A 24,613-nucleotide genomic window follows, 5' to 3' on the forward strand; every position below is an offset into this window, starting at 1 on the left:
GAAAGCTGAAAAGCAACTTAGAATACGAAAATTGAAACCAGTACAGAGTTAAAACAAATAAAAGCTAAAAGCAGTGATATACATAAAAAGGCATTGACGTCTACTAAAAGAGACCACACTATCTAAAGACCAAAAGCCTGATTGTAAAGGATTTTTGCCTGGTGCCTAAAAGTAGCCAGTGATAGTGTCAGGCATGCTTCCCTGGGGAGAACATTCCATAGGTGGGGAGCCATCACCAAAAAGGCCTGGTGTAGTAGAACTCCCAAGTATTTTCTTTGCAATGGGCACATGATCCAAAGCTTCATAGACTCAGAGCTTCTTATGGTCAAATACTTTCTGGCTTTGTCCACCACGTGTGAGTTACTGAAAGCTCTGTTTGGCAATCCCTATTGCACACATGGAACGCTGCCAGACTCGGAAGATACTATGGTCTCAGAAAGCCATAGTTTGGCTTACTGTGTTGTGTGAACCAGGTGGTTGTGTTTTCTTGCAAAAGAATTTAAACGCAAAGCAGTATTTCAGATAAAAGGTAGTTGCACCTAAATATTTCAGCAATGTTTATGACTCTTCGGATCATTCATTTTTTTGAGGTTTTGCACTTTCTGGGTTGGTTTGGGTTTTTCCCCCTGGCAATTTCACGTGTGCTCATTTTATTGGGATGAGCCTGTGTACGCAGTCTTTGTTCCTGTGATGACCGAACATCATCTTTTAAGACTTAAGGCTTAGAGAAACATTCATGTGTTACTCCCCTCATCCCCGTACACAAAACATATGCTAATTGCACAGATTTCTTTTCCCAACTCCATCTTTGGAACTTAGCAAGCAGTTCCATAGATACTTAGGAATGCCACCACTTTCTCCTAGACAAATAGCTTGCCACATCCATTGTAAGTTGTACCCTGTGATGTGTATACAAGTGTTGTTGTTTCAGGCTAGCGTGACACTTGTTGTGAGCTGGTAGTTTTTCCCCCAGTATATGCCTGCATGGCTGAATTGGCCTGCTCCCCACACCGAAAAGAAAACTCATTTCTGTTCTCGTTTACATTTATTTTGCTGTTCCAGATAAAGTAAGAGAGCATTATCTGCAGCACACTTTCAAGCATGGCAGCACTGCAGAGCTAAAATGCTCTCAGAAGTCCAACCTGGCCCAGGTGGTTTGGAAATTCAAGGACGATGTGCTCAAGGTGGAAAGTCCAAAGTACCGGCTGCTGGAGAAGGCGCTGCTGATCTTCAATTTGTCCGAGGGCGACAGCGGCGTTTATCAGTGCCTGTCGGAAGAAAAAGTGAAGAACCAGAAGTTCTCGCAAGTGTTGGCGAAACATGTTTTGGAGCTGAGGAAAGTTCAGCACACCACTCTGAGCCCGACCCAGCCAACCACACCGAACGAACGCAACGCGGAAGCAGCCAAAATGCCGACGGTCGCTATCCAAGACCCGGCCGTTCACACTTCCACCTCCCCGGTGGTACCAGTCACAACCTCCAGGATAGTGACGAATCCCATTGTCCCCACCCTCATGAGCACCGCACCTGACGTCGAGCTCTTGAACCCGCCCCCCGAGGTCTCTGCAAAGACCATGTTTCTGAGGTCCAATGATAACTCCCTCTTGATGTTCCTCTTCCTCTTCTTTTTCGTGCTCTTCCTGTGCCTGTTTGCCTACAACTGTTACAAAGGGTTTCTGCCGGACCAGTGCCTGAAGTTTCGTTCCGCTATGTTGCTTGGGAAGAAGAAGCCCAAGGCCGATTTCTCTGACTGTGAGCAAAGCGTGAAGGAGACCCTGGTGGAGCCAGGCAGTCTCCTGACCCAAAGCGGGGAGCACCCAAAACCGGCACATGACACGGGATACGAGACTGAAGCCGACTATGGAAACGGCCATGTTCAACACGATGAGGACCATTCGCAGTCTTACAAGGAAGTCAAGGACAAACCTTTTGATGTCAAGTGCGAACTGAAATTTGCTGACTCGGATGTTGAGGGGGATTAAAGGAGAAAAACCCCACCTTCCCTAATGAAAGTACTGTCATTCTGAATCGTTTGTTTCCGAACACAAAACATTTTAGATTTGATAACTGGGCCAGAAAGGGCTACGTGTTCTCAGCTTTTTTGAAGTGACACATTGTCATTTCACACCTGGATAGAGCAGAGAGAGATCTCTCATTTTCTGAAAACGGTTCTGTTACACACTTATTTCTTATGTGTTTCTTCTTTATTTTAAATGGCCAGTTACGGTTTCACACGGTGAGCTTCTAAGCTGCCCTCCCCCTGCTCCCCAGCCAAGGAAAATTTAACACTTGCACATACTGACTATTTTGATTAATCCCTCTTTTTCATAGAAGGTAAAATTAACTCTTGTTGCAGAGCCATACCAAAAAGGATTTCAGTAGCTCCTGCCTGCACGTATTTAACTGCCATTAAAAATCTAATTTCAGTTTAATTCCAAATTGGAAATGATGTTTAGTTTATCAGATTGGTAAATAATAGCCTTTTTGTCCAGATTGGGACATTTCTTTGCATCTAGTGATTTTAATGCATTTGTCTGGTAGTTTTAGCTGGTGAAAGAAATGTTGGATCTTTCCAAAACTGTTTGTGTACCTTTTTAGAATATGATGTATTCTAGAGTTGCATAAGGTTCTCAGGGATAAGCTTCGGTTAAATGTCTCTCCCCCCCCCCCTTTTTTTAGAGGCGTTGATATGGTAATCATTTTGAGAGCTTAATGTTCATTTTTGGGTTGTGGGGAGTTTAGCTTTAGAAAAAAGATGTTAAAAAGATGTAGTTGGACACTGCCACATTAACTGATTTTATGGAATTGTTTTAAGGTTTTAAAAAGTGGATTATTGTGGGCAAACAGTAGTCACTGAACCGCAGCAGTGTGAGAGGCTTCTGTTTCAGAGATACAATGCGGACCTTGGCAAACATGCGATGGACCTCTCAAAAGAGACTGTTGAGGATGTCATGCATTTTGTAACTTTTCCCCGCAGTTGGGAAGCAACAGGGCTCCAGCCTCTCTCACTCCCGTAATCAACTTTGCCAAATATTTTCACTGTTTCTTCACAACTTCCACCAATGTTTTCCAAAAAGGCAACTGGAGAAAAGAAACCAGAGAAGAGCAGAAAACTGCCCAAAGGGTCGACCACTTTATCTCTCCTGGGACTCAACAATGGCACTATTTGTCTGTAAAACTCCTTTGTGCTGTACAGTTTTTAAAAATCCTTGTCTCTCGCTGTCTTTTGTGTCTCATGTAAATATGGTTAGAAATAGAGACGACTGAGTAGGCAACATGTCCCAAAGTCCTTTTCTTTTCTTTGTTCCTGTTGAAATATTTCCCCAGCACACACCTTAGATGGTCTTAGTGTAAACTGTTCTAGATTTTGTATGGTTCATTTTTGCTTTTATTTTTCTATTTTTGATTCTGTATATATGAAAAAAAATAAGGAAATAAATATTGAAGTTCATTGTATTTCATCCTTGTCCTTGAGCAATAACAACTTGTCTTTTAAAAAACCAGAAGCCTTAGAGGGTTTTCTCGCTGTAAGATTTGAACAGGCGTGATTTCCTGTATTTCAAAACAGAAATAAGAAGGAACTTTCTTTTGATTGAATGTTTGCTGCTCATTTCTCCCTCCTTTGCAAACTGTTTCTTTGGCATGTTCTTAGAACTTTTTTCCTTAGTGCCCTTTTCTTCTTCTTTTTCCTGTTCTGTCCTCTTCGGCCACAGCTTCATCTCCCATAACTTTCCCTCCTACTGGTTCCTCCTCTTTGTCCTGTATGGAAAGTGACTCACGTCCTCCATCCATCAGTCCCCAGCCTGATGTTTGGTCTAGCGCAGATTTTGCCACAGTCACCTTGATGCCACCCTTCCTAAGTGACCAGATCCGGCGCGTGGGTGCTCAGACCACCTTCTTCCTCTTCTGCCAAGCTATGGGTAAGTCGGAGGGTGCTGTTACCCATTCCTACAAGTTGCATTCACCAAATCGCATTTGCTTTAACTTCTTTTCTGCACGAGCCCAAGGAGTCGAATGGCAAGAGAGGTCAGGGCGCCAAAAAGGTTTGTGTTGAGGGTGGGAAACTGCGGTCCTTCGTCCCATCACAGGCAGCATTGTTTGGTGGCAAAAAATGGGGGCGTAGGGTCTCCCGAGGCAGCAGAAATCAGTGATGTCGGCTTGGAAGGGCCTTACGCATCCTGTAGGTTGTGCACACAAGGTTTAAAATCAGCCCTTCTAACAACTTCTCTTACGTCAGTCATTAGAATCAGTCCCCAATGTCTTTCCCCTCATACGTGGCTACAGGAAATATGAGCATTACTGCAACTTTAATGACATTTCGGAAACATTTTCCAGATCAAAAAATATTGCCAAACTTTGGTTTATTTGTATTTGAGTGCGTATTTTTCAGGAATTTTGTATTTACAGGTACAGTCTTACCTCTACTTAAGTATCCCTCTGGATATGGAATCTTCAGGTTATGGCCACGGTAAACCCGAAGTGTATACTTCCGGGTTTTGCCGTGCGTGCATGCGCAGAAGCACGCCTCTATTTACATAATTTTTGGGGTTGCGAACTGACCCCTGGAATGAATTAAGTTCATCTCTGGAGGGTCCACTGTACTCACAATTTTAATAAACTGGCTTATGTCAGATTTCATCTGCAGGATTTAACCATATTAAGGCAAAAGCACTGTTTTTCCATCTAGAAATCAATGCTGTGTTGATGTACCGTATTTTTTGCTCTATAGAACGCACTTTTCCCCCTCCAAAAATGAAGGGGAAATCTGTGTGCGTCCTATGGGGCGAATGCAGGCTTCAGGAAGCTATCAGCAAGCCTGGGGAGCCTGTGGGAGTTCCCCGCAGGGCTCCCCACGCTGCGGATAGCAGCCTGCTGCACGGAGCGCGGGGCGTGCTGAAGCAGAGCGCCCCGCGCTTTGGGCAGACATCGGGCAACCCCACAAGCTCGGGGGACAGCGGGGAGGCGCAGCGCCGCCATCCCGCTGTTCCCCGACCTGGTTTGGATTCCCCAACCTGGTTTTGGGGGGGGAAACAAAGGGGAATTTTTTTTTCCTTTATTTCCCCCCAAAAAAACTAGGTGCGTCCTATGGGACGAAAAATATGGTATGTCTCCCGATCTGTGTTTTAAAAAATCATGGGTTCATGGGATGTGATTTTTAGTTTTGGTTCTTTAAATAATCCAGCTCTTTATTTACAGTTCTTCAGATCTACACTTTTCAGGATACACATGCAATTTCCAAGTAAACCATCTCACCATTCTTTCACTACTAACTCAAATCATCTCTAGCTAGCAAGACCTGTGATCAGGAATGATCAGAACTGTAGTCTGAAAACAGCTGGAGATTCAAGTTTGGGAAACACTGGTTTAGGTGATTTTCCTTTGAATACAAATCAGAATTTTGGAACATGGCAATCCAAACAAAGCTATAAAACCGAATTCTTTAAATGAACAGAATGTACAATTCCATTGCTGAACAACATGACCTCTTGCCCCTTCAAACTCAAATCTAGTTAAATGAAATTTTCTGCCATTTCTATATTCATCTTGTTTGTGACCTTGGAATCTGTGTTGAAGATTTATCCCATAACTCAGCTTGCTCTTAATATACCAAGCTGATGAAATAAATAATGTTGCATCCCTGTAGCTGTTGTGTGTCTTCTAATTAGGCCAAAGGGCTTAGCACCATAAGTCCATTGGTAAGAACTGCCCTTGGGCTGCTTAATGTGATTTATTATAGATCATCAGGTGCCGCCATGACTTAGTCCTGCTAGTTATCCACCTGATCAGATTACAAACGTAATGCTGCTTCCTTCCAGGTTCTATTTGCAGTTGTTTGCTTGCTCATGGTGATTCAATCATATTACCACTTCCTGCTACAATATAAGCATATGGACACTATTGATGAAGTTCTGCTTGATGCTTTCTATGTGTAATGGTGTGTGGAACTGGTATTGCAGAATGGTTAGAATCGTTAGATGTTTCCCCAAGTCAGGACTCTCCACGGCCTGGTTCACCTTTTCCTGGATTTCCCAGGGTCTCCTCTTCTTTGGTGATCACTCATAGCCGAGTAAGATTGCCTTCCATAAACACGGTTTTAACATTGAGTCTGTAAGTGACTGTGGAGGCCAATTCTGGATCCACACGTCCTTCCACAGTGGGGACATTGGTTTCCGGGCGGGAGTTGATCACGGTGTGGATTTGCCAAATGTGCCTTCCTCTTAGCACGTTTCTCCCTTGCATCCTGAGTTTGAGTGTTTTCAAAGCCCACGACACTTTTGGAGAAGGCTGTTCTCCAACTGGAGCTCTCACAGGAAAGTGTTTCCTAATTGTTGGTGTTTATACTACATTTTTAAGGGTCTAGCAAATTCTTGATTGTGCAAGGGTTGAGACGTTGCACAAGGGAAGTTAAAACAATATACTCTACTAAAAATATTTTAGGTTGTGTGAGTCTTATCTTGGGCAATTGGAATGTTGAATATTGTGTGGATCACACTTTTCCCTGCATCTGCACGGCAAGAAACATCTTATCTATGCTATTCTCCTTCTTGTGATTAAATTTGTAGGTACAGTACAGTGGTACCTCGGGTTAAGTACTTAATTCATTCTGGAGGTCCGTTCTTAACCTGCAACTGTTCTTAACCTGAAGCACCACTTTAGCTAATGGGGCCTCCTGCTGCTGCTGCTGCGCTGCCGGAGCACGATTTCTGTTCTTATCCTGAAGCAAAGTTCTTAAACTCGAGGTACTATTTCTGGGTTAGCAGAGTCTGTAACCTGAAGCGTATGTAACCGGAGGTACCACTGTACTGAAATTGGCCCATTGACGTCAAATATCAGATGTGCTTTTGTACTGTGTTTAGTTTGATACAGCTTTCTTTGCTTGGTTGGTACTTCCCTTCTTCCCTCTTCTGATAAATAAAAGTATTTCTCCTCCACTCCCCTGTCTTCCCAGAGATCTAGTTAATTATTTCTACAAGGTCTTGTTTAGAAGAACAAAAACCCTTGCTTCATCAGCTGGATTTCACAACTTTAAGAATTGCAAAATGTAGCTTAGGATACACATCCAGTCTTGCTCTGAAGCAGCACAATTTCAGAAGTATGCCAAGGACGTGTTAAGATACTACGACAATTTCAGACTTTTCTTAGTGCTTTCTCCAGCTGCTGTGACTACAGAAGCCAGAGAAGAGGAGCAGGGCTTCCTTCGTGTAGGCACAATGCAGGCATAAACACAAGCACAGGCTGACAGCCTGCATTGCCGACGTGAATTGAGAAATGCAACATCTAAACCTGCTCTTAAATTCTGATTTCCTCTATAAACTTGTTCAGATTCTGTTCAAAACTACATTTTAAGTGAATTTGTTTAATGAAGGATTAGATAAATCTAAACAGGCACGTTTTCTGCCACCAGCTGTTGCAGCGTTCTTGCTCTTAACATACAACAAGATGTCAGCAAGTCCAACTGTTCTTGAACCTTGGGGTCCAAGAGCATAATACACATTTTATTTATAAACCCATGCATAAAAACAACTAAGGTTTTTATTTTACTTTATTTGAAGTGTTTGCATCCTGCCTTTCTTTCCAAAATGATTTGCATTGAGAATTAACGTCAGCGTAAAAAACAACAAGATGGGTAAAAGTGTAAGAAAGCAAAAATAAAATCAAAGTGTGTTGATTGGGAAGCATCTGTGACAGACACTCATTTTCCTCACTATGCCTTGTCTGCCAGCTAGTTGTCTGGGCGAGTGAGCAGACATTAGCAATGGCAAACTGAAGGGAGAAAGGCTGCATAGACTTGTCTGAGGGACCCCCAAAACCTGGTCCAGTGGACTGGCTAAAAAACTAATCTCTGAACCCAGATAGTAAAGAGTCCTTGGAGAACTAGATTCTAATAATAATTCATTTGACAGTAAAATCAGTCTCTGCCAAAAATTGGAAGGTATGCAATTTAAGACTACTTTTTTAGGTTCTTGGGGGTAAGTCAGGATGAAGAGTTGGGACAGCAGACTTCTGAAAAAGAACTGGAGTAACTTCTGCATGAGGAAGTTCTGCCTCTTCAGCCATTGGATTTCTATGAGAGCATCAAGCATGTGTAAAGGTAAAGGGACCCCTGATCATTAGGTCCAGTCGTGGCCGACTCTGGGGTTGTGGCGCTCATCTGGCCAGCATGACTAAGCCGCTTCTGGCGAACCAGAGCAGTGCACGGAAACACCGTTTACCTTCCCGCTGGAGTGGTACCTATTTATCTACTTGCACTTTGATGCTCTTTCGAACTGCTAGGTTGGCAGGAGCAGGGACCGAACAACGGGAGCTCACCCTGTCGCGGGGATTCGAACCGCCGACCTTCTGATTGGCAAGTCCTAGGCTCTGTAGTTTAACCCACAGCGCCACCCTTGTCCCTCCAAGCATGTGTAGATGCAGGTAATTCAGTAGATACCATATCCACAGACTTCAAACAAGCTTTTGATAAAGTCCCTCACTAGAGGCTCCTGAGTAAGCCTGGCAGACCTTGGACAAGACGTCAGACGCCTGTTATAAGTCAGTAATTGATCAAAGAACTGGAAACAAAAGGGAAGAGTTATAAAGAGTCTTCACAGTGGAAGGAAATAAGCAGTGGCATCCTCTAAGGGTACAGCACGCCCTTAAATATCAGTTGTTGGGGAAGAAATGAAAGAAGCTTGTAGCCTCCATCTCTCCACACTTCCAGAAGCAGCAGCTGGCTGTGGGTGGACGTTTCATCTGATCCAGCGGAGTTCTTTGCTTCTCAAGTCTTGTGTTTTCTTATCCTGATTTATCTGTGGAGTTTCACATTCCTGAACGAGGCTGTGGCAACTCTTCCCGGCTTGCTTGTGGTTTATAACATTCACAAAGCAGCTTATCGTCGAGAGAGATCTGATTCCTCCTTTACTTTTTGCAGAATAACAAGCAATTGAACAAAGTAGCTCACTGTGCAAAATCAGGTTACTTTTTCATTTTGTTTCTTTTAAGATAGGGTGTTACTCAGAAAACACAGTATCAGCTAGGATTCTCAGCCAAAATTCCGAAAAGGATAGCAAGAGGCAGAGATTAAAATGGAACTTCTGCATAGTCTGAAACTTGCTGATGTGGCCGTCTTCTTGCTTGCAGAAATGTAGCCATAAGCTTTTCTCATCCTGTGAAATGCACCTTAAAACAAAACTACTTTTCAGCAGGTACAAGTGACCTAGACTTCACACTAGTCACTTCTTGACTTTGCCTGGTTTTCAGGAAAGCTCTTCTGTACTGTTTTAATTATCAGTTTCAGCTCGTAAGGCAGATGCCTCAAAAGAGAATTTAGCCCCTAAATCCACTTCTCTGATCATTTTTTCTCTTGCTTCTTTGTGTGGAGTCGTCATTTCAGTCCCTGTCTAGGATTGTGAATTCTGGATTCATTCAACTGGTGTAAGAATCTGATTTTGCAACTCTTGCTCTTGGGAATGTGAGATGGACAAAATAGTGGACTTGTGGCATTTCTTGTAAAAATCAAGGCTCTGGGGGTCTGGTGTGTGCCTTACATACCTCCAGTTCCATGCTATCTGGTTCTTTCTCTTTCTCTAAATATAGACTTCCTGGAGAGAAGGAACCTTCTGACATAGAATAACCATTTGGAACAAGGTGGCCAGGACTGGCCCAATCGGAATGCAGATTCAAGGGCATACCTAGGGGCCGGGTAGGTTGGCCCCTGCCAAGGGTGAAAAAATCTTAAGAGTGGCCAGGAGCCCGTCCACAAGCTCCCCAGGCCACTCTGCCGCTGTGGGAGGCTGGGCAAGGAACATAGTCTCCTCTGGGTGCCTTGGTGAAGGAATCCAGTCGCTGGTGTCGGCCATCACAGCAGCCTTGTGGGGCCCCCTCCCCAGTGGGCCAGTGGTACTATTAGAAGTGTGGGTGGAGGGAAGAAAGGGCAAGAGTAGCAGGAAGAGGGAAAAGGGAGGGAGGATGGAGGCAGAAGGGAAAGCAGCCAGCAGAGGGAGAGAGCAGACAAGACGGATGGACTGGCGAAGGAGATGGGGAGGAGGGGCAGAGCAGACCCAACCCCAATGGCTGCAAAGGAAGTCACTGGTGGAGCACAAAAGGAAACATGGTCTCTCCCGACTTTGGAGGTTCCAATACAGCTCTTTGCCAAGGGCACAAGGGAGCCTGGGTACACAGAACGATACCGTTGTCTTTGGCCGTGGGCAGCAAGTTTGACCCCTTTGCTCGCCTCATTGTTCGCCCCCAGTTCCACCTTTTTCTGGTGCCTTCAGCTACCCAGCAAGGCAAGGGTCTCTGCCACACACACACGCCCCACCTCAATGAGGAGGGACCGAGGTGGCCCTTCCACAGAGTGAGGAATTCTGAGCGCAGGATCTGGAAGAGAGCACATTTCTCCACCGTGGCAGCTCACGACGGCATTCACAAGGCAGTCTCTGAGATACGATACCCACAGTTCCTCACTCTGAGAAAGGACCTGCTTGCTGTTTATCAGGAGGGTGGCAGCAGAAGAAGAACTGCAACAGCAAAAAAAGAACAAGTTAGTACAGTGGTACCTCAGGTTAAGTACTTAATTCGTTCCGGAGGGCCGTTCTTAACCTGAAACTGTTCTTAACATGAAGCACCACTTGAGCTAATGGGGCCTCCTGCTGCCACCGCGCCGCCAGAGCACGATTTCTGTTCTCATCCTGAAGCAAAGTTCTTAACCTGAGGTACTGTTTCTGGGTTAGCAGAGTCTGTAACCTGAAGCGTATGTAACCCGAGGTACCACTGTACTGGAAATACTGGCCATGTTCTACCTCAAAGAGATACAATCTCGTCCGGTGCCTGATTCCACACAGACCAAGGCCAGGGCCTATTTTTAATGCCTGGGCTCATTCATTATTTCCTGCGCAATAAACGAGAGGGCCAGCAAGCATCTGCTGTGCAAAGTGTTTCCCTCCCCGCTTGGCAATCCGAGACTGTCATCGCACATCTGGAGGTGGGCAGCCAGGGAAGCTCGAGTCCAAGAATCTCTCATTAGAAATCCAGCGCAGACCACAGGCCATCTACCCCTCATGCTGTATTTGGCAGGAGCTGACACGGCAGAAGCCCCTTAATGTTCCTCAGTTATCTCAAGCCACAGCCAGGCACAGAGCCTCCTGTGCCAGTTCATTATGATGTTTGCTTGTGCATCTCTTCCCCACGGAGTCACAGAGTTTGCTGAACGAGAGTTTAAAACGTTTCCCTCTGTATTGCAGTCTCTCTTCAAAAAACGTGGGTCCTGATTTCTTCCTTCCAGTTCTTTCCCTGGGTTTCTGAACAACAGCTTGTAGCCAGTTGCATGAATTATCCCAAACATCAGCTGGATATGGGCGCGCCTTTGCAGGATCACAGGGAAAACACTTCCTGCCCACCACTTAGGGGATCTGCCATGGCTTGCCAGTTCTCCCTCCTACCCGGGCGACAAGAAGCCATAGCAAATGCTTGTTTTGCATGAGAGGATCTTCAAAGTTACAGCGTTGCAAATTCTTACGCGTTGAGCTCGCAGCAAAGCTCAACATGGGGAAATTGTGCCAGATGTTGCATTCGTTTCCAAGATTAAATTGTACTGTGGTCACATACACACTTTTCATGCTTCAGGAGCCTCCATCTAGCAGATTTCCTTTGTGACAGAAAACAAAATATATGATGCATCGACAGACGGACAGATAGTAGTGATTAGAATCTCTTGCTGTTTACAACTTTATTAGGAATTGGTGATAAGGTAGTCTTGGTTCAGTTATTTCCCCTGATGGACTGTGATAAGCACCAGTGGAACCTGACACATTTTTATTAGGTTGGTCCAAATGTCTTCTGTTTTGACGTGTGGAGGGGCTATAGCTCTGGGGGCTGGCCCTTACAGAAGACCCCACATTCAATCTCCAGGTAGGACCAGGAGAAACCTTGGATAGCCGCTGACGGTCATTTTAGACAACGCTGAGCTCTGTGGACCATTGGTCTGGCCTCTGTGCTCCTTTGTGTGCCACCAGAATGGTGATCACAGCTAATGTCACTGAATTGGTACCCAACTGAAGATTTCCGCAGCCCAACAGCAATTCTCTAAGCTCTTTATTCTTCCTGGCAGCTTACCTGGCAGTCGTACTTCGTAGCTACTCACATCTCTCTACTTGATTTCCATCCTTGATAATCTCATTTTCAGCGACCTTCAGGGAGACCTCATCTAAGATTAGCTCCAGAAATAGGACAGGCAGTAAATTAATTTGAAGGATGGCGTTGGCCGCCTCTCAGTTTATTCTGACTTGCAAAGCTTTTCTTAGGTGATTTGATACTACCTACACTGGGTTTGTTTTGGCAAGGGGGGTTACTTTCTGGAAACATGAGTTTTACAGCAGAAGGCTCATTCATCTGCACATCTGCTCAGTCCAGTGTTATTACTAACCCAAGGAAGCTTTTAATGTGAATCATCATAATAAATACCCTGTTAGTTAAACTCAGAGTAGACCCTCTGAAATTAATGGATTTAAGGGCATTGTTTTCAACAGGTCTGCTGTGGGTACAACTGATATTGACTATTGCCCAATAGTAGCAGGAAGTAGATAATCTTCAAGCATTCAGTATTCCGCAAGTCTTCACAGATTCCTGGAACAATACACAGGTTTAACCAGTTCCCCCAAAAAAGCAGTCATTTATTAATTTATTTTTCGGTCTCCCTAGACTTGGATCCACATGGAATTCAAGGTTCTCCATGAATCTTCACGATACACATTTCTGAGGCTTCCAAAATCCAAGTCAGCCTAGGAGCACCAGGTGGGAGGAAATTCACCACCTGGGAGGGAACTTGGCTGTGTGAATTGGTTCTGTCTTCTAAGGACAGCTTTGTGCTGTGCAGTGGCAGAGGTTACTGGGCTTTGGTGGCGACTCCCAAGAAATTAATGTCCACTGGTTCACCATGTAGGTTAGCTTGCAAGCGTGTGCTTTCCTCAGCACCTCCAAAGGAATGTTTTGCAGTCGCATGAAGGCGGCGAATGGGTCTGGGGGAGAGAATCTACTTGGCAGGTCTCTTATCTAGTTGGTGAGCTGTGGCACACAAAGGACTTGTGGCAGTAGCCATAAGTACAGTCGTACCTTGGTTTTCGAACAGCTTAGTTCCAGAACGTTTTGGCTCCCGAAACCGCAAACCCAGAAGTGACTGTTCCAGTTTGCGAACTATTTTTGGAAGCCGAACGTCCAATGGGGTTTATGCGGCTTCCAGTTGGCTTCTTGAACTTCCTTTAGCCAATTAGAAGCCGTGCTTTGGTTTCCGAACGTTTTGGAAGTTGAACGGACTTCCAGAACAGATCTGGAACGACTGTACACAAGTCTCCTTTCATGCAGAGTAGCCCGAGTCTCTTTCCCCTCCCCCAGCCATATTGCCAGAGCTTCAGCTAGAGAAAGTGTCATGCCCTGCAACAATGGGGCTGGTTTTAATAGTGTTCCTTTAAAGGGGGTGATGTGGGGTGGAGGGAGAAAATAGGTACAACAGAGATGCCACTAAAGACATCTTTTCCTGGAACTGGTATTCTGACCTGGCCTGGAGCATCCTAAACTGCTCACCTGCATCACGTTACAAGATGAAACTAAGCAATACCAGATGTGCCTGGAACTGTGTACAGGGATCGGTGAGTCACCTGGCGAATACTTGCAAACATCACAGGCCCAACAGAGAGCGTCTGCCACAGAGAGGCTGTTTTTTTGTTCTGCTTTCACCACACAATTAGCATCAAGTAGAGGAGAGAGAGGAGAGGAGTGCTCTTACCTGACCCCTCCAGTGTTTGGAGGGTGAACACACTTTTGTAGGCTCCACATGTGCTTTAGAAGTCTGATTTCCCAGGGTTGTTACTCTTGCAGAGAAAGGAACGTCTGTCCTGTAATGGCAGCAAGGTGTGCTCCCAAGTCCAAGGCGACTATGGGGTTGCGGCGCTTATCTCACTTTCAGGCCGAGGGAGCCAGCATTTGTCTGCAGACAGTTTTCCAGGTCATGTGGCCAGCAAGACTAAACTGCTTTTGGCACAATGGGACACCGTGACGGAAACCAGAGCGCACGGAAACACCATTTACCTTCCTGCCACAGCAGTATCTATCTACTTGCAGCGGCGTACTTTCAAACTGCTAGGTTGGCAGGAGCTGGGACAGAGCAAAGCCAGCTCACCCCGTCACACTGATTCGAACCGCCAACCTTCTGATTGGGAAGCCCAAGAGGCTCAGTGGTTTAGACCAGAGCTCCACCCGCTTCCTGAATAAACAAGCACACAATCACTGATAGGTCCTCTTGCCATTGTGAGGCTCAAAGCAATGAAGATGATGCCTCCTCAGCTGTTGCCATTGGCTGTGGGTTTCTTGTGATGTCACAAAAGCCCTTGGCAGCTGAGTAAAGGCAGGCCAAGGGGAAAGCCCTTTTCTGTTTCCAGCAGGAGACACCTGGCAATGGATGTGACATTCAGCGCTGCCCAGGTTTCTGCCACTTGCAGGAGGCAAACTGGAGAATGGAAGGAGGCAATCCTAGGGAGCTAGGGAGCGATAATAAGGCAAGTTTGCTTTTTGGAAGGCTACTGGTATCTGTGATTAGAAGCTGGCGGACCTCTCATGATGGATCTAACAGTAGCTTCTGGCACAATGGGACACCGTGACGGAAACCAGAGCTCATGGAAATGCCGTTTAGCTTTCTGCCACAGCGGTACCTATTTATCTACTTGCACTGGTGTGCTTTAGAACTGCTAAGTTGGCAGAATCTGGGACAGAGCAATAGCTCACCTTGTTGTGCAGATTCCAACCTCCAACCTTCTAATCGGCAAGCCCAAGAGGCTCAGTGGTTTAGGCCACAGGGCCACCTGCATCTCTAGGTTTACCCCTAGGGAGCAGGAACCTTTCCCCAACGTACCTTAACAGCACAGACCCTCAAGTAGTGTTCAACCAAGGGAGGCAGGGAGTGAACCATGTCGGCTACCCCTTTCCCCCGCTTAGGAGGCTTTGTGAAATGCCAATTACGTTGATGGCGCTGTGTGAATAATAGCAAACGGGATGATAAATCTGATAAGTAGGGAGCTGTGTACTTGCAAAATATAATTGCATTAAGAGCCTTGAGCGAATGGAAGAAATGTAACATAATCCTATACAAATCTACTCAGCGGTATGTCCCATTGTGACCAGTGGGATTTAATCTTGTGCATAGATTTGAAAATCCAAATTGCATCCCTGTGGGGGTTCCTTATGGGGGCTATGCCTGGGGAAGGGTTGTCGTTTCGTGGTAGAGCATCTTCTTTGCATGCAAAATCTCCCAAGTTCAGTCCTTGGGCAGAGAGAGGCAACGTGTCCGAAATCCCAGAGAGCCACCATCAATCGGTGTAGACAATATTGTGGAAGATGGACTTAGAACCCTGATAGAAAGTTCTTAGTAGCGGCTCACCAAGTGGCTGAACTCACTTGAATTCTTTGTTTTTCACCAGAGCTGCATATAATTTTACACTGAGGCAGATGTCTCCTGGGTCAGATACTGATTCTATGTGGAAATAGCTATAGGCCGGCCTTTTTCATAGAGAAGGTGCGTGTCCTGCAAAACTCTGGAAAACACACTTACAAAGTCTCCAAGTTCCAGATAGGTTATTTCTTCCCTTTTGTGCATTCCTGTACTTTCAAAAAATAAAATGCTAACTGCATATGTTCTTCTAAATACCTTCTTATCGATCCCAATGTACTACCGTAATTATTTTGTGTGCCTTTTGATTGACTCACCCGATAACTTTTGACTTCTTTGATCCTTCAAGCATCCAGGAGGAGGAGATAAAGTGGAACGTAAGTATTCAAAATGTTTTGATTGTTTCCTTGACAGACTGTAGAGACCCTTGCGATCCAAACTGGGGCTGCTGGTTTAATTGTGGATTACAATTACTGAGGTCATAACTGTGGTGGAAGTGACTCCTCCTAATAGCGTTGTATGGGATGTTGTTAGCTCAGAAGGTGGCCTCTGGGTCGTTATATCAGTTATATTTGCCTTAGAGGATCTCTCAGCTATGGCCAGTTCTTGAGCCAGGCTTGTTGGGTAGTTAATATTTTCGGAATCTTGTCAGAGACCTTTAAGATGAGTTGACCAATCCAGAACAGTGGAGGGCAGAGGAATGGCCTCATCTAGAATTTACTCATTCAGTTCCCTCTCACTCTTCTCCTTTTGAAAAAAATAATGTGTGATTTTGCTCTGTCTCCTTTGGGGTTCTGGGGAGCTGATTAACGAATCTGGCATGATTCCCAGATCTTTGCAGTTCTTTCTAATAAGTACCATAATAATTATGATTATTCGTCGGCCGTTTGCAGAAATCAATTATCTCCAAATGTGGTGGCCTTGAATTTCTGAGTCCGGCGTCAGGGCCATCCAGCAGAAGGGAGCGTTTTGGAGACTCTCTGCAGCTGCCCCCTGGGCTCGTTCGTCAACAGTTCTGATAATCAAGATGTTTCTCTTCCTTAATTTATAACTAGTAGCTTGTAAACTTTGGCTTGACTTTGCGTTTGGCGCTGCCTAGCAAAGTGCTCAGCCCAGCCCAGCTTCATGCAGCCTCACAGTTTAGGGGAGTTAGAACAATAAAACAATGAGATAAAACAATAAATTAAAACAACAAAACAAAACACTAAAAGGAGTTAAGAAGTAAAATGGAAGAGAGGATAAAAACAAATGCTAAGGGTTGGTTATAGAGCAGAAACTTGCCTTAGAGTTGGCCTCAGAGCTCAAAACCCTGCTTCAAGCATTCGGCCTGAGATGTTGTTAATTCTTTGCTTCAGATGCAGTGTTGTTACACTGAAACTGCCCACAGCTCGCTCGCTCGCTCTCTCTCTCTCTCTCTCTCTCTCTCTATATATATATATATATCTTACCGACTTTGTGTATCTTTAGGTCAGAGTAAGCACCTGCTAAAAGTACAGAAGCGGCTTCGGATGCTGATATCCCCCCATCACATTTCATATTGCACCCACTTAAAAAATAAATACAAATAGCATTTTGTGATACACTATAGAGCAAGCATACAAGGAACTGAAATGGGCTGGGGAGTAGCAGCAAGAGAGGGCTATTTCCTTCCTGCCTTCCATGTCAGTTTCCTAGAGCCATGTGGTTGGCATTTATTATTATTACTGGCCTCTTTGTGGAACAAGATGCTTAATTAGTTGCACCTTTCGTACATCCACAAGTGCCACTCTTATGTTTTAAAGTAGAACAACACTTTCATAAAATGGCAATGTACTTGAAGTTGCTTTTTAGCCCACTGATACGGGAAAAAATATGTGTATTTCAGAGATCTTTGATTTCTTCAGAAAGGTTGAGAGATGGTGCTTGCACTCAGCGGTGCTTTTGGATCTCTGCCACCCCATTCATGCCCGTGAAGGAGCCATGCTGAATTGCCTCTTCCCTTGGAATGAATGGGGAATGGCTGCAGGGAGAGGGAGCAAATGATATCTGTTCACTGAAGCGCTCCCTTGCCCATCAGAAAGAAAGAAAACAGATGAAGGTGTCAGGAAGATAAAGATGTTTTGTAGCATTCCATTCCTACAAACAGAAAGGGTAGGTTTTTATGGGATGCTGTGAATTGGATTCTTTGTACATGCACAGCCCCAAGAAAGATTCATCTCCTTCCACAAAGTGCAACCAAGAGGATTCAGCAAAGGACTTGCTACCGAGATTTTCATTTTGCATAAAATAAATGAATACACATCTATAGTTTGTGCTCGAGGAAGTCCTGCTTCCTGAGACGATCACAGGAAAAGGAGCAAAGCAGCACAGCTAGCACTTATTCTTTCACCCCCCAGATTGCCTGTCCACGATTGGGAAGCCACCAAAAAGATTATAGGTTGCTGAAGTTATCTGCAGGCTGTATCGGAACAGATTGTTTCTTTTGGGTAGCCTGCTTGGGAAATGAGTTGTGTGAATTATATGTTTTGACCGGCTTCCAAGAGGACTGACGTTTTGGAAATAATATTGAGATAATAGTGTCTTTAGAATTGCAGAGCGGTGGATTTGGTCCAGCAGCTCCTTCATATTCTTCCCCCTTTCCCCCACCCCAATCTGCAGATTGTATTAACCCTCTGCTTGTATGAACACACATCTCCCCAATAGCCTCCTGTTCCACCTACTGCTATAAACGGGAAATTAGGCAGGAGTTTGCAGAGTACTTTGGCCTATGTGTTCAAAGCACTTCTGTATACTTTGCTGCTCCATGTCGTGTGATCTGAGAAGTTCTCTCCATAGTCTCTTGCAAATGCCACAGATGGTGTTGGCGGACAACACTTGAATCACACGCAGTCATGTGACTCCCAAGTTGTCAGGGCATTCTGCTATGTATCTGTGCAGTGTGCTTCATTGACACAAGCATGGCAGCTCTCATCCTGCGGATTGGGCCTTGCCATGGTCTCAATTAAAGGGCTCCAATAAAAGGATAGCTAGCCACAGCAACGTGATAGTATGTTTACAAGCTGGACCAAAGGCATCACATGAAAGAGGAGTGCATGAAAAGAGACCTGTGCTTTGAAGGGAGAAGTGTTGCATCTCATTATAAAGGAAGAAAGAGACGAGTTTCCAGGTTCAAAAAAGGGTGGTTTTGCTAAAGTGCAAAACGCTTCCATTTCCATTTCCAAGGGAGAGTTGGAAAAGTTCCACAGCTGTTTCCACATTTGAAAAGGACAGTGAACACAAGCTATCCATGCAAGAATGAACAGGAGTGTGCTCAAAGGGTCAGCATTGTTCCTTTGCGCCTATATATACCTGAAGGAGCGTCTCCACCCCCATCATTTAGCCCAGACACTGAGGTCCAGCGCAAAGAGCCTTCTGGTGGTTCCCTCACTCTAAGAAGTGAGGTTACAGGGAACCAGGCAGAGGGCCTTCTTGGTGGTGGCGCCTGCCATCAGATGTATAGATAAAGAACTATACAACTTTTAGAAAACATCTGGAGGCAGTCCTGTATTGGGAAGTTTTTAATGTTCAATGTTTTATTATGTTTTTGTATGTGCTGGAAGCCGCCCAGAGTGGCTGGAACAACCCAGTCAGATGGGTGGGGCACAAATAATAAAGTAATTATTATTATTAGCCCGGAGTGCTTTCCATGAGCTTTGGCTGGTGGCCCAGCTACACCCCTATCTGGACAGGGATAGCCTAACTACTGTTGACTATGCTCTGGTGACCTCATGGTCAGATTACTGCAATGGGCTGCCTCTGAAGACAGTTTGGAAACTTCAGCCAGCGCAGAATTCAGCTGCCAGGTTGCTCACTGGAGCAAGACGGTTTGAGCATATTACACCGATCCTGGTCTGACTGCACTGGCTGCCAGTTAGTTTCCGGGCCCAATTCAAAGTGCTGGTTTTGACCTACAATGTCTGAGCTGGCCCAGGTCTACAATACTTCAAGGACTGCCTCTTTCCATATGAACCTATCCGGACCCTGAGATCATCTTCTGAGGCCCTCCTTTGTTTGCCTCCTCCATGAGAGGTCCGGAGGGTGGCAACACGAAAAAGGGCCTACTCTGTAGTGGCTCCCCATCTGCGGAACACTCTTCCCAGGAAACCTTCCTTTTTAACCAGGCCTTTGGTTGACATCCTATGCCCTTTTAAAATGTGTTTTTTGGGGGGGCTATTGGGTTGTTGTTTCTATTTTTATTACATATTTTGCTGTTTTATATATTGATTTTATTCTGTGAACCACCCTGAGACCCCTGGGTATAGGGAGGTATATAAATTTAATTAGTAGTAGTTGTATATCATGTGACATCAGGTGAATGATTGGTGGGAGAAAATGGCCTCATGGAGCAAACGAGAAGTCCAGGTGAGGCCTCGTCACCTGCAGTTCCCAATGCCTGCTTTAAAGGGACTTGGTAAACCATCTGTCGTAATAATTAGCCAACTGCAACTTTCCACAGGGCCCAGAGATGCATACTTTGTTTGGGAAAAAAATGGACAGAAAATGGAAGCGTGTGTGAGCCAGCAGACCCAGGCTCTGGCTGATGGAAGATGGCATCTTCTAAGCTGGGTGAAAGATGCTGTAGTGCAAGATTCGGAATACTGCTGCCGTGTGATCTCCAAAGCTGGAACCAAAACCTCCACATCCTACATCACTGTTGAAGGTAATGGTGCAACGTCGAGGAGTGACGTGTTTTGGGAAATTTAAGCAGGCAGAACTTCAGATTTGGTGTCACCTACAAAGGCGGCGTAAACCCAGAGAGGCGCAAGAATCCCTCTTTATTTTGATTTACTCCCTTTTGTGAGATACAGGGTAAAGGTAAAGGTAAAGGGACCCCTGACCATTAGGTCCAGTCGTGGCCGACTCTGGGGTTGGGGTGCTCATCTCGCTTTATTGGCCAAGGGAGCCGGTGTACAGCTTCCAGGTCATGTGGCCAGCATGACTAAGCCGCTTCTGGCGAACCAGAGCAGCGCACGGAAACGCCGTTTACCTTCCCACTGGAGTGGTACCTATTTATCTACTTGCACTTTGACGTGCTTTTGAACTGCTAGGTTGGCAGGAGCAGGGACCGAGCAACGGAAGCTCACCCCGTCGCGGGGATTCGAACCGCCGACCTTCTGATCGGCAAGTCCTAGGCTCTGTGGTTTAACCCACAGTGCCACCCGCGTCCCGAAATACAAGTTAGTGGCACTTAAAAACACAGACTCATTTTGCCACAAGTCATTGGTTGTGGTCACAACAGAAGGCCGCAGAGGTCGTGAACTGTGGGAAAAGCTGGAATCCTGATGCCGGGCAGTTTAATAGAAGCAAACACTGGTCCGCGCATATGTGCTCTTAGTACCACACAATCCGTTCTATATCTGAAACTCATATTCATCTTCTTAGGTTTTGTAAACTGCACAAGAGCTGACTGCCATTTGCAGGGGCGGGCTGTGTGCCTGTGTGTGCGTTCCCTGAAATGTTGCCGTGCTGAACTAATGTTTTGGTTTTCACGATTGCTACTCGGGTATGCTAAGTATTGGAAAGGGTCAAATGTTTAGGAGGGAAGTCCCAGTTATGGCACTTTGAAATGATGTTTTTAAAGAAACCAGTGCTTGAATTCTTACTTAACAGGTGCCAGCTTTGTCATTTAATTGCTTACTGTTTGCAGGCAGCAGCTACCAGGATACCTGGTCAAAGGAATTTGCTAACTGGAGAAGCGTCGTCAGCGAGCATGACAGAAGGATGGAGAGCTGGAAAAAAACTTGGGTATGAAACAGGCAAACACGTACCCACATTCTGCTCCCCAGTTTGGAGAAATTTGGCGCTTTGCATTTGAGGTCTGTTACCTGGCCAAGAGAAAAGAGACCCTTGGCATTTTTACACTCTGACTATAAAGTGTTAATATGTATGCACATGCACCCCACAATGGTTTGGAGATCGCAGCAACTATCAAACCCAGCGTATCTCTTGGTACTGGTTTGTTGCAGCCTGGCAGACCAACCTCCCCCTTTCCTCTTATCGCAACATCTGATTCTGATAGCTAGAGTCATATGTTCATTACACATCAAAGATGATGGGAGTGTTGCTTATACAGCCATGCTGAGATGCGAGACCCATCAGAGTGACACATACAGCTGCTAAAGCAATGCTCCCCAATAGTCTTCCTGCCTTATCTTACATGTCTCTGGCGTTCTTGACCAAAAGCATCACACACACACCAAGGCAGTCCCAAGAAAGGAAGCTGGCATCTGCAACAGCCCCCTCAAGGCATACTGTTACTTCTCACAAATTGCATAGTTCAGAACACAGCTAGAGCCTCGCTCCGTGCTTGAACAGGAAGGCCCCATACCCCAGGCTTAGGAGACGGGACGCACTGAAGCCTGCAGGCAGTCCAAATTTCCCTGCTTTATGGAAGATAGACCTTTCCCAGAAAAGTTTACTGAGGACCTGTACTTTCTCATGGGCTTCCTTTTAAAAGAAATTTTAGATTTCCTAAGCTGTGCTTTATTGCCAAACTCTGCTTTGCACACAGCAGTGAGATACGAATCTTCAGTTGTTCTTCCCACCACTCCTCTCTTTTCTGAGCAGAATTAACAGAACTGCTGTCAGTTTTCGTCAGTTATGCTGGGCTGAAATTCACTGGAAAACACAGGGATGAGGCTGAATAAGGTATCACAGTGCAGCGCAAATTATGGAGAATGTGCAAAGTCCTGATTATACAATCGATAGTGTGGCTCTTGATTATCAGTGGAAGATGAGATTCGTAATTTAACTACTAAAGTTCATGGAAAACGATGTTTGATGTAGACTAGTGGCACGGGAGAATTAAAATGCTTTTTCTCTATCCTGATTCATTCTTATTCAGGAAAGCTGCAATAGGAAAGGCGCAGTATGAGAAGCAGGAAGTGGTGGCTGAGAACTGGAAACAGCTTACGATGGAAGAGCCCTTTGACATTTGGCAGCACAACAGTCTCTTCACTGCTTTGAAGAACACTGCTTCCTATCTGTTGTTTTGCGACTGACTTGAACTATATAAGTGTGTTGCTATTAGACTCATCTATCTCCACCATCAAAAGGAAAAGAATGAATATATGAGGTTTGGTAATGTGTTGTTTATAAACTCCACAGCCCTGACTTTTGTCTCAGCCTGTTAACAGACCATGAGTACTGGGTCTCTTGTGCTTTGACGATGGGCTATAGTAAATTAAATTTCATCACTGCATAGCATCAATTAAAATATTGTTAAGAATGCCGACTGCAAAGCAGGTGGCTGAAGGCTTTCAGCCCTCTGTGTTTGTACACAGGATCGATTTCCCTCAAGGAGCGCTGTAGAAACAAATAGTTGTGACTTTCCCAGAGAATTCATTTGTGCAAATACAGTTTCATACCCACAATGTGGCAATTCTAACACCTACATTGGCTGGACAGTAGGGCTGGGCGGTATCTGGCTTTCAACATTGTGATGCACCACCAGCTAAACATCACAACGTACTGGCTTCGCGGCTTTTCCCACATTGTGATTTTTGCACAGCACACACACACACACACACACACACCATGATTCACGATATAGTGCCAGGTCAAAAATTGCAAAACGGATGTGGGCTTCAAAGCAGTTTTGGACGATGTATTGATTTATCGCCCAGTCCGACTGGTCACCTCACTTGCCTGTGAAACTAATGGTAAAATAGGGACTACCTGAGTGTAGTGAACTCCAACTTCCATCAAGTCCATCCAGTAATCACTGATAACCGAAGATGGGAGCTGTGGTCCAATGGCTAGGAGGCTGCTACAGGTTTTCCATCTCAGCTAAAATATATAGCAACCAAAACCAAAGCCTAAGAAGTCTTCCACTGCCACAAAATTCCTTAAAACAAAAAAACACACACCTACTTTTACCTTTAAACATGAAGACTCATCAAGTTAAAGTCTTGCATCATATGGCAGAGATAAGTGCATACCAGATCTGAATGCTCAACATTGTTTACATTTCCCTTTCACAAGCATCCCCACCCACTCAAACTTCTTCTTACACAGATGTCGAAAGGAGAAACAGGGGGAAAAATATATATTGGGCACGAGCATTTTTGCCGAGCATACGATCTGGTTTGGATCACTACGCTATAAATACATCAACAAATCACTTGGTGAAAGTGAGAAAGGTTTGCTGTTTGATTGCGACTGAATGTTTCATCAGCTGAAATGGGGTCAGCATTTCGACAGAATTGTTACAGGGCAGATGGCAGCTTGTATACCCCCAACGGCGCTGCGTACTTTTGCAGGATAACGCCAGTGATTATCGTTCCTTGTTATGAATGAACGTGCCAAGGCAGCTGGACACACATGCCAAGCCTGGAGCTCTCCCTGAGAAGTGGTCTGTCCTCCCCCACATCTCGTTTTAAATTGTGCCTTTTGTTGTAATAATAATAATAATAATAATAAATTTTATTTATATCCCGCCCTCCCCAGCCGAAGCTGGGCTCAGGGCGGCTAACAACAATAAAACAATACAAAAGTACAACACAAACAACACTCTAAAATCATTCATTATAAAATTAATTAAATTCAAGCCACTGGCCACCATTGGGCCAGAGCTCCGCGAAGATTGCCGAGGGAGGGAGTCAGGCTGTGCCCTGGCCAAAGGCCTGGCGGAACAGCTCTGTCTTGCAGGCCCTGCGGAAAGATGTCAAGTCCCGCAGGGCCCTAGTCTCTTGTGACAGAGTGTTCCACCAGGTCGGAGCCACAGCCGAAAAAGCCCTGGCTCTAGTTGAGGCCAGTCTAACTTCTCTGTGGCCTGGGACCTTCAAGATATTTTTATTTGAAGACCGTAAGTTTCTCTGTGGGGCATACCAGGAGAGGCGGTCCCGTAGGTACGAGGGTCCTAGGCCGTATAGGGCTTTAAAGGTTAAAACCAGCACCTTAAACCTGATCCTGTACTCCACCGGGAGCCAGTGCAGTTGATATAGCACCGGATGAATGTGATCTCGCAGTGAAGACCCCGTAAGGAGTCTCGCTGCAGCATTCTGCACCCGCTGGAGTTTCTGGGTCAGTCTTAAGGGCAGCCCCACGTAGAGCGAGTTACAATAATCCAGTCTGGAGGTGACCGTCGTGTGGATCACAGTGGCTAGGTCAGGGCGAGAGAGGTAAGGAGCCAACTGCTTAGCTTGGCGGAGATGGAAAAATGCCGCCTTTGTTATAGCT

General features: G+C 45.4%; 1 protein-coding gene across 9 annotated transcripts in view; it reads left to right on the forward strand.

Moving 5' to 3' along the window:
* The window catches only part of SEMA4D (semaphorin 4D), a 136,766-nt gene extending 114,220 nt beyond the window's left edge, over positions 1-22,546 (forward strand). For 5 of the 9 annotated variants that reach the window (XM_053409091.1, XM_053409092.1, XM_053409089.1 and 2 more), the window contains one exon: positions 1,063-3,456. In XM_053409091.1, the coding sequence (XP_053265066.1) occupies positions 1,063-1,982 (920 nt within the window). In that variant the 3' untranslated portion in view covers positions 1,983-3,456. Of the gene's footprint in view, positions 1-1,062; positions 3,457-3,713; positions 3,921-5,196; positions 5,644-15,764; positions 15,793-19,889; positions 20,094-21,080; positions 21,179-22,277 lie in introns of those variants that run through there. The other 4 variants (XM_053409094.1, XM_053409095.1, XM_053409096.1 and 1 more) reach the window with 4 other exon arrangements.
* The last annotated feature ends 2,067 nt before the right edge of the window (positions 22,547-24,613 follow it).

The sequence above is a fragment of the Podarcis raffonei genome, chromosome 11 (assembly GCF_027172205.1).
Source record: "Podarcis raffonei isolate rPodRaf1 chromosome 11, rPodRaf1.pri, whole genome shotgun sequence".
In the NCBI taxonomy this organism is placed as follows: domain Eukaryota; kingdom Metazoa; phylum Chordata; class Lepidosauria; order Squamata; family Lacertidae; genus Podarcis; species Podarcis raffonei.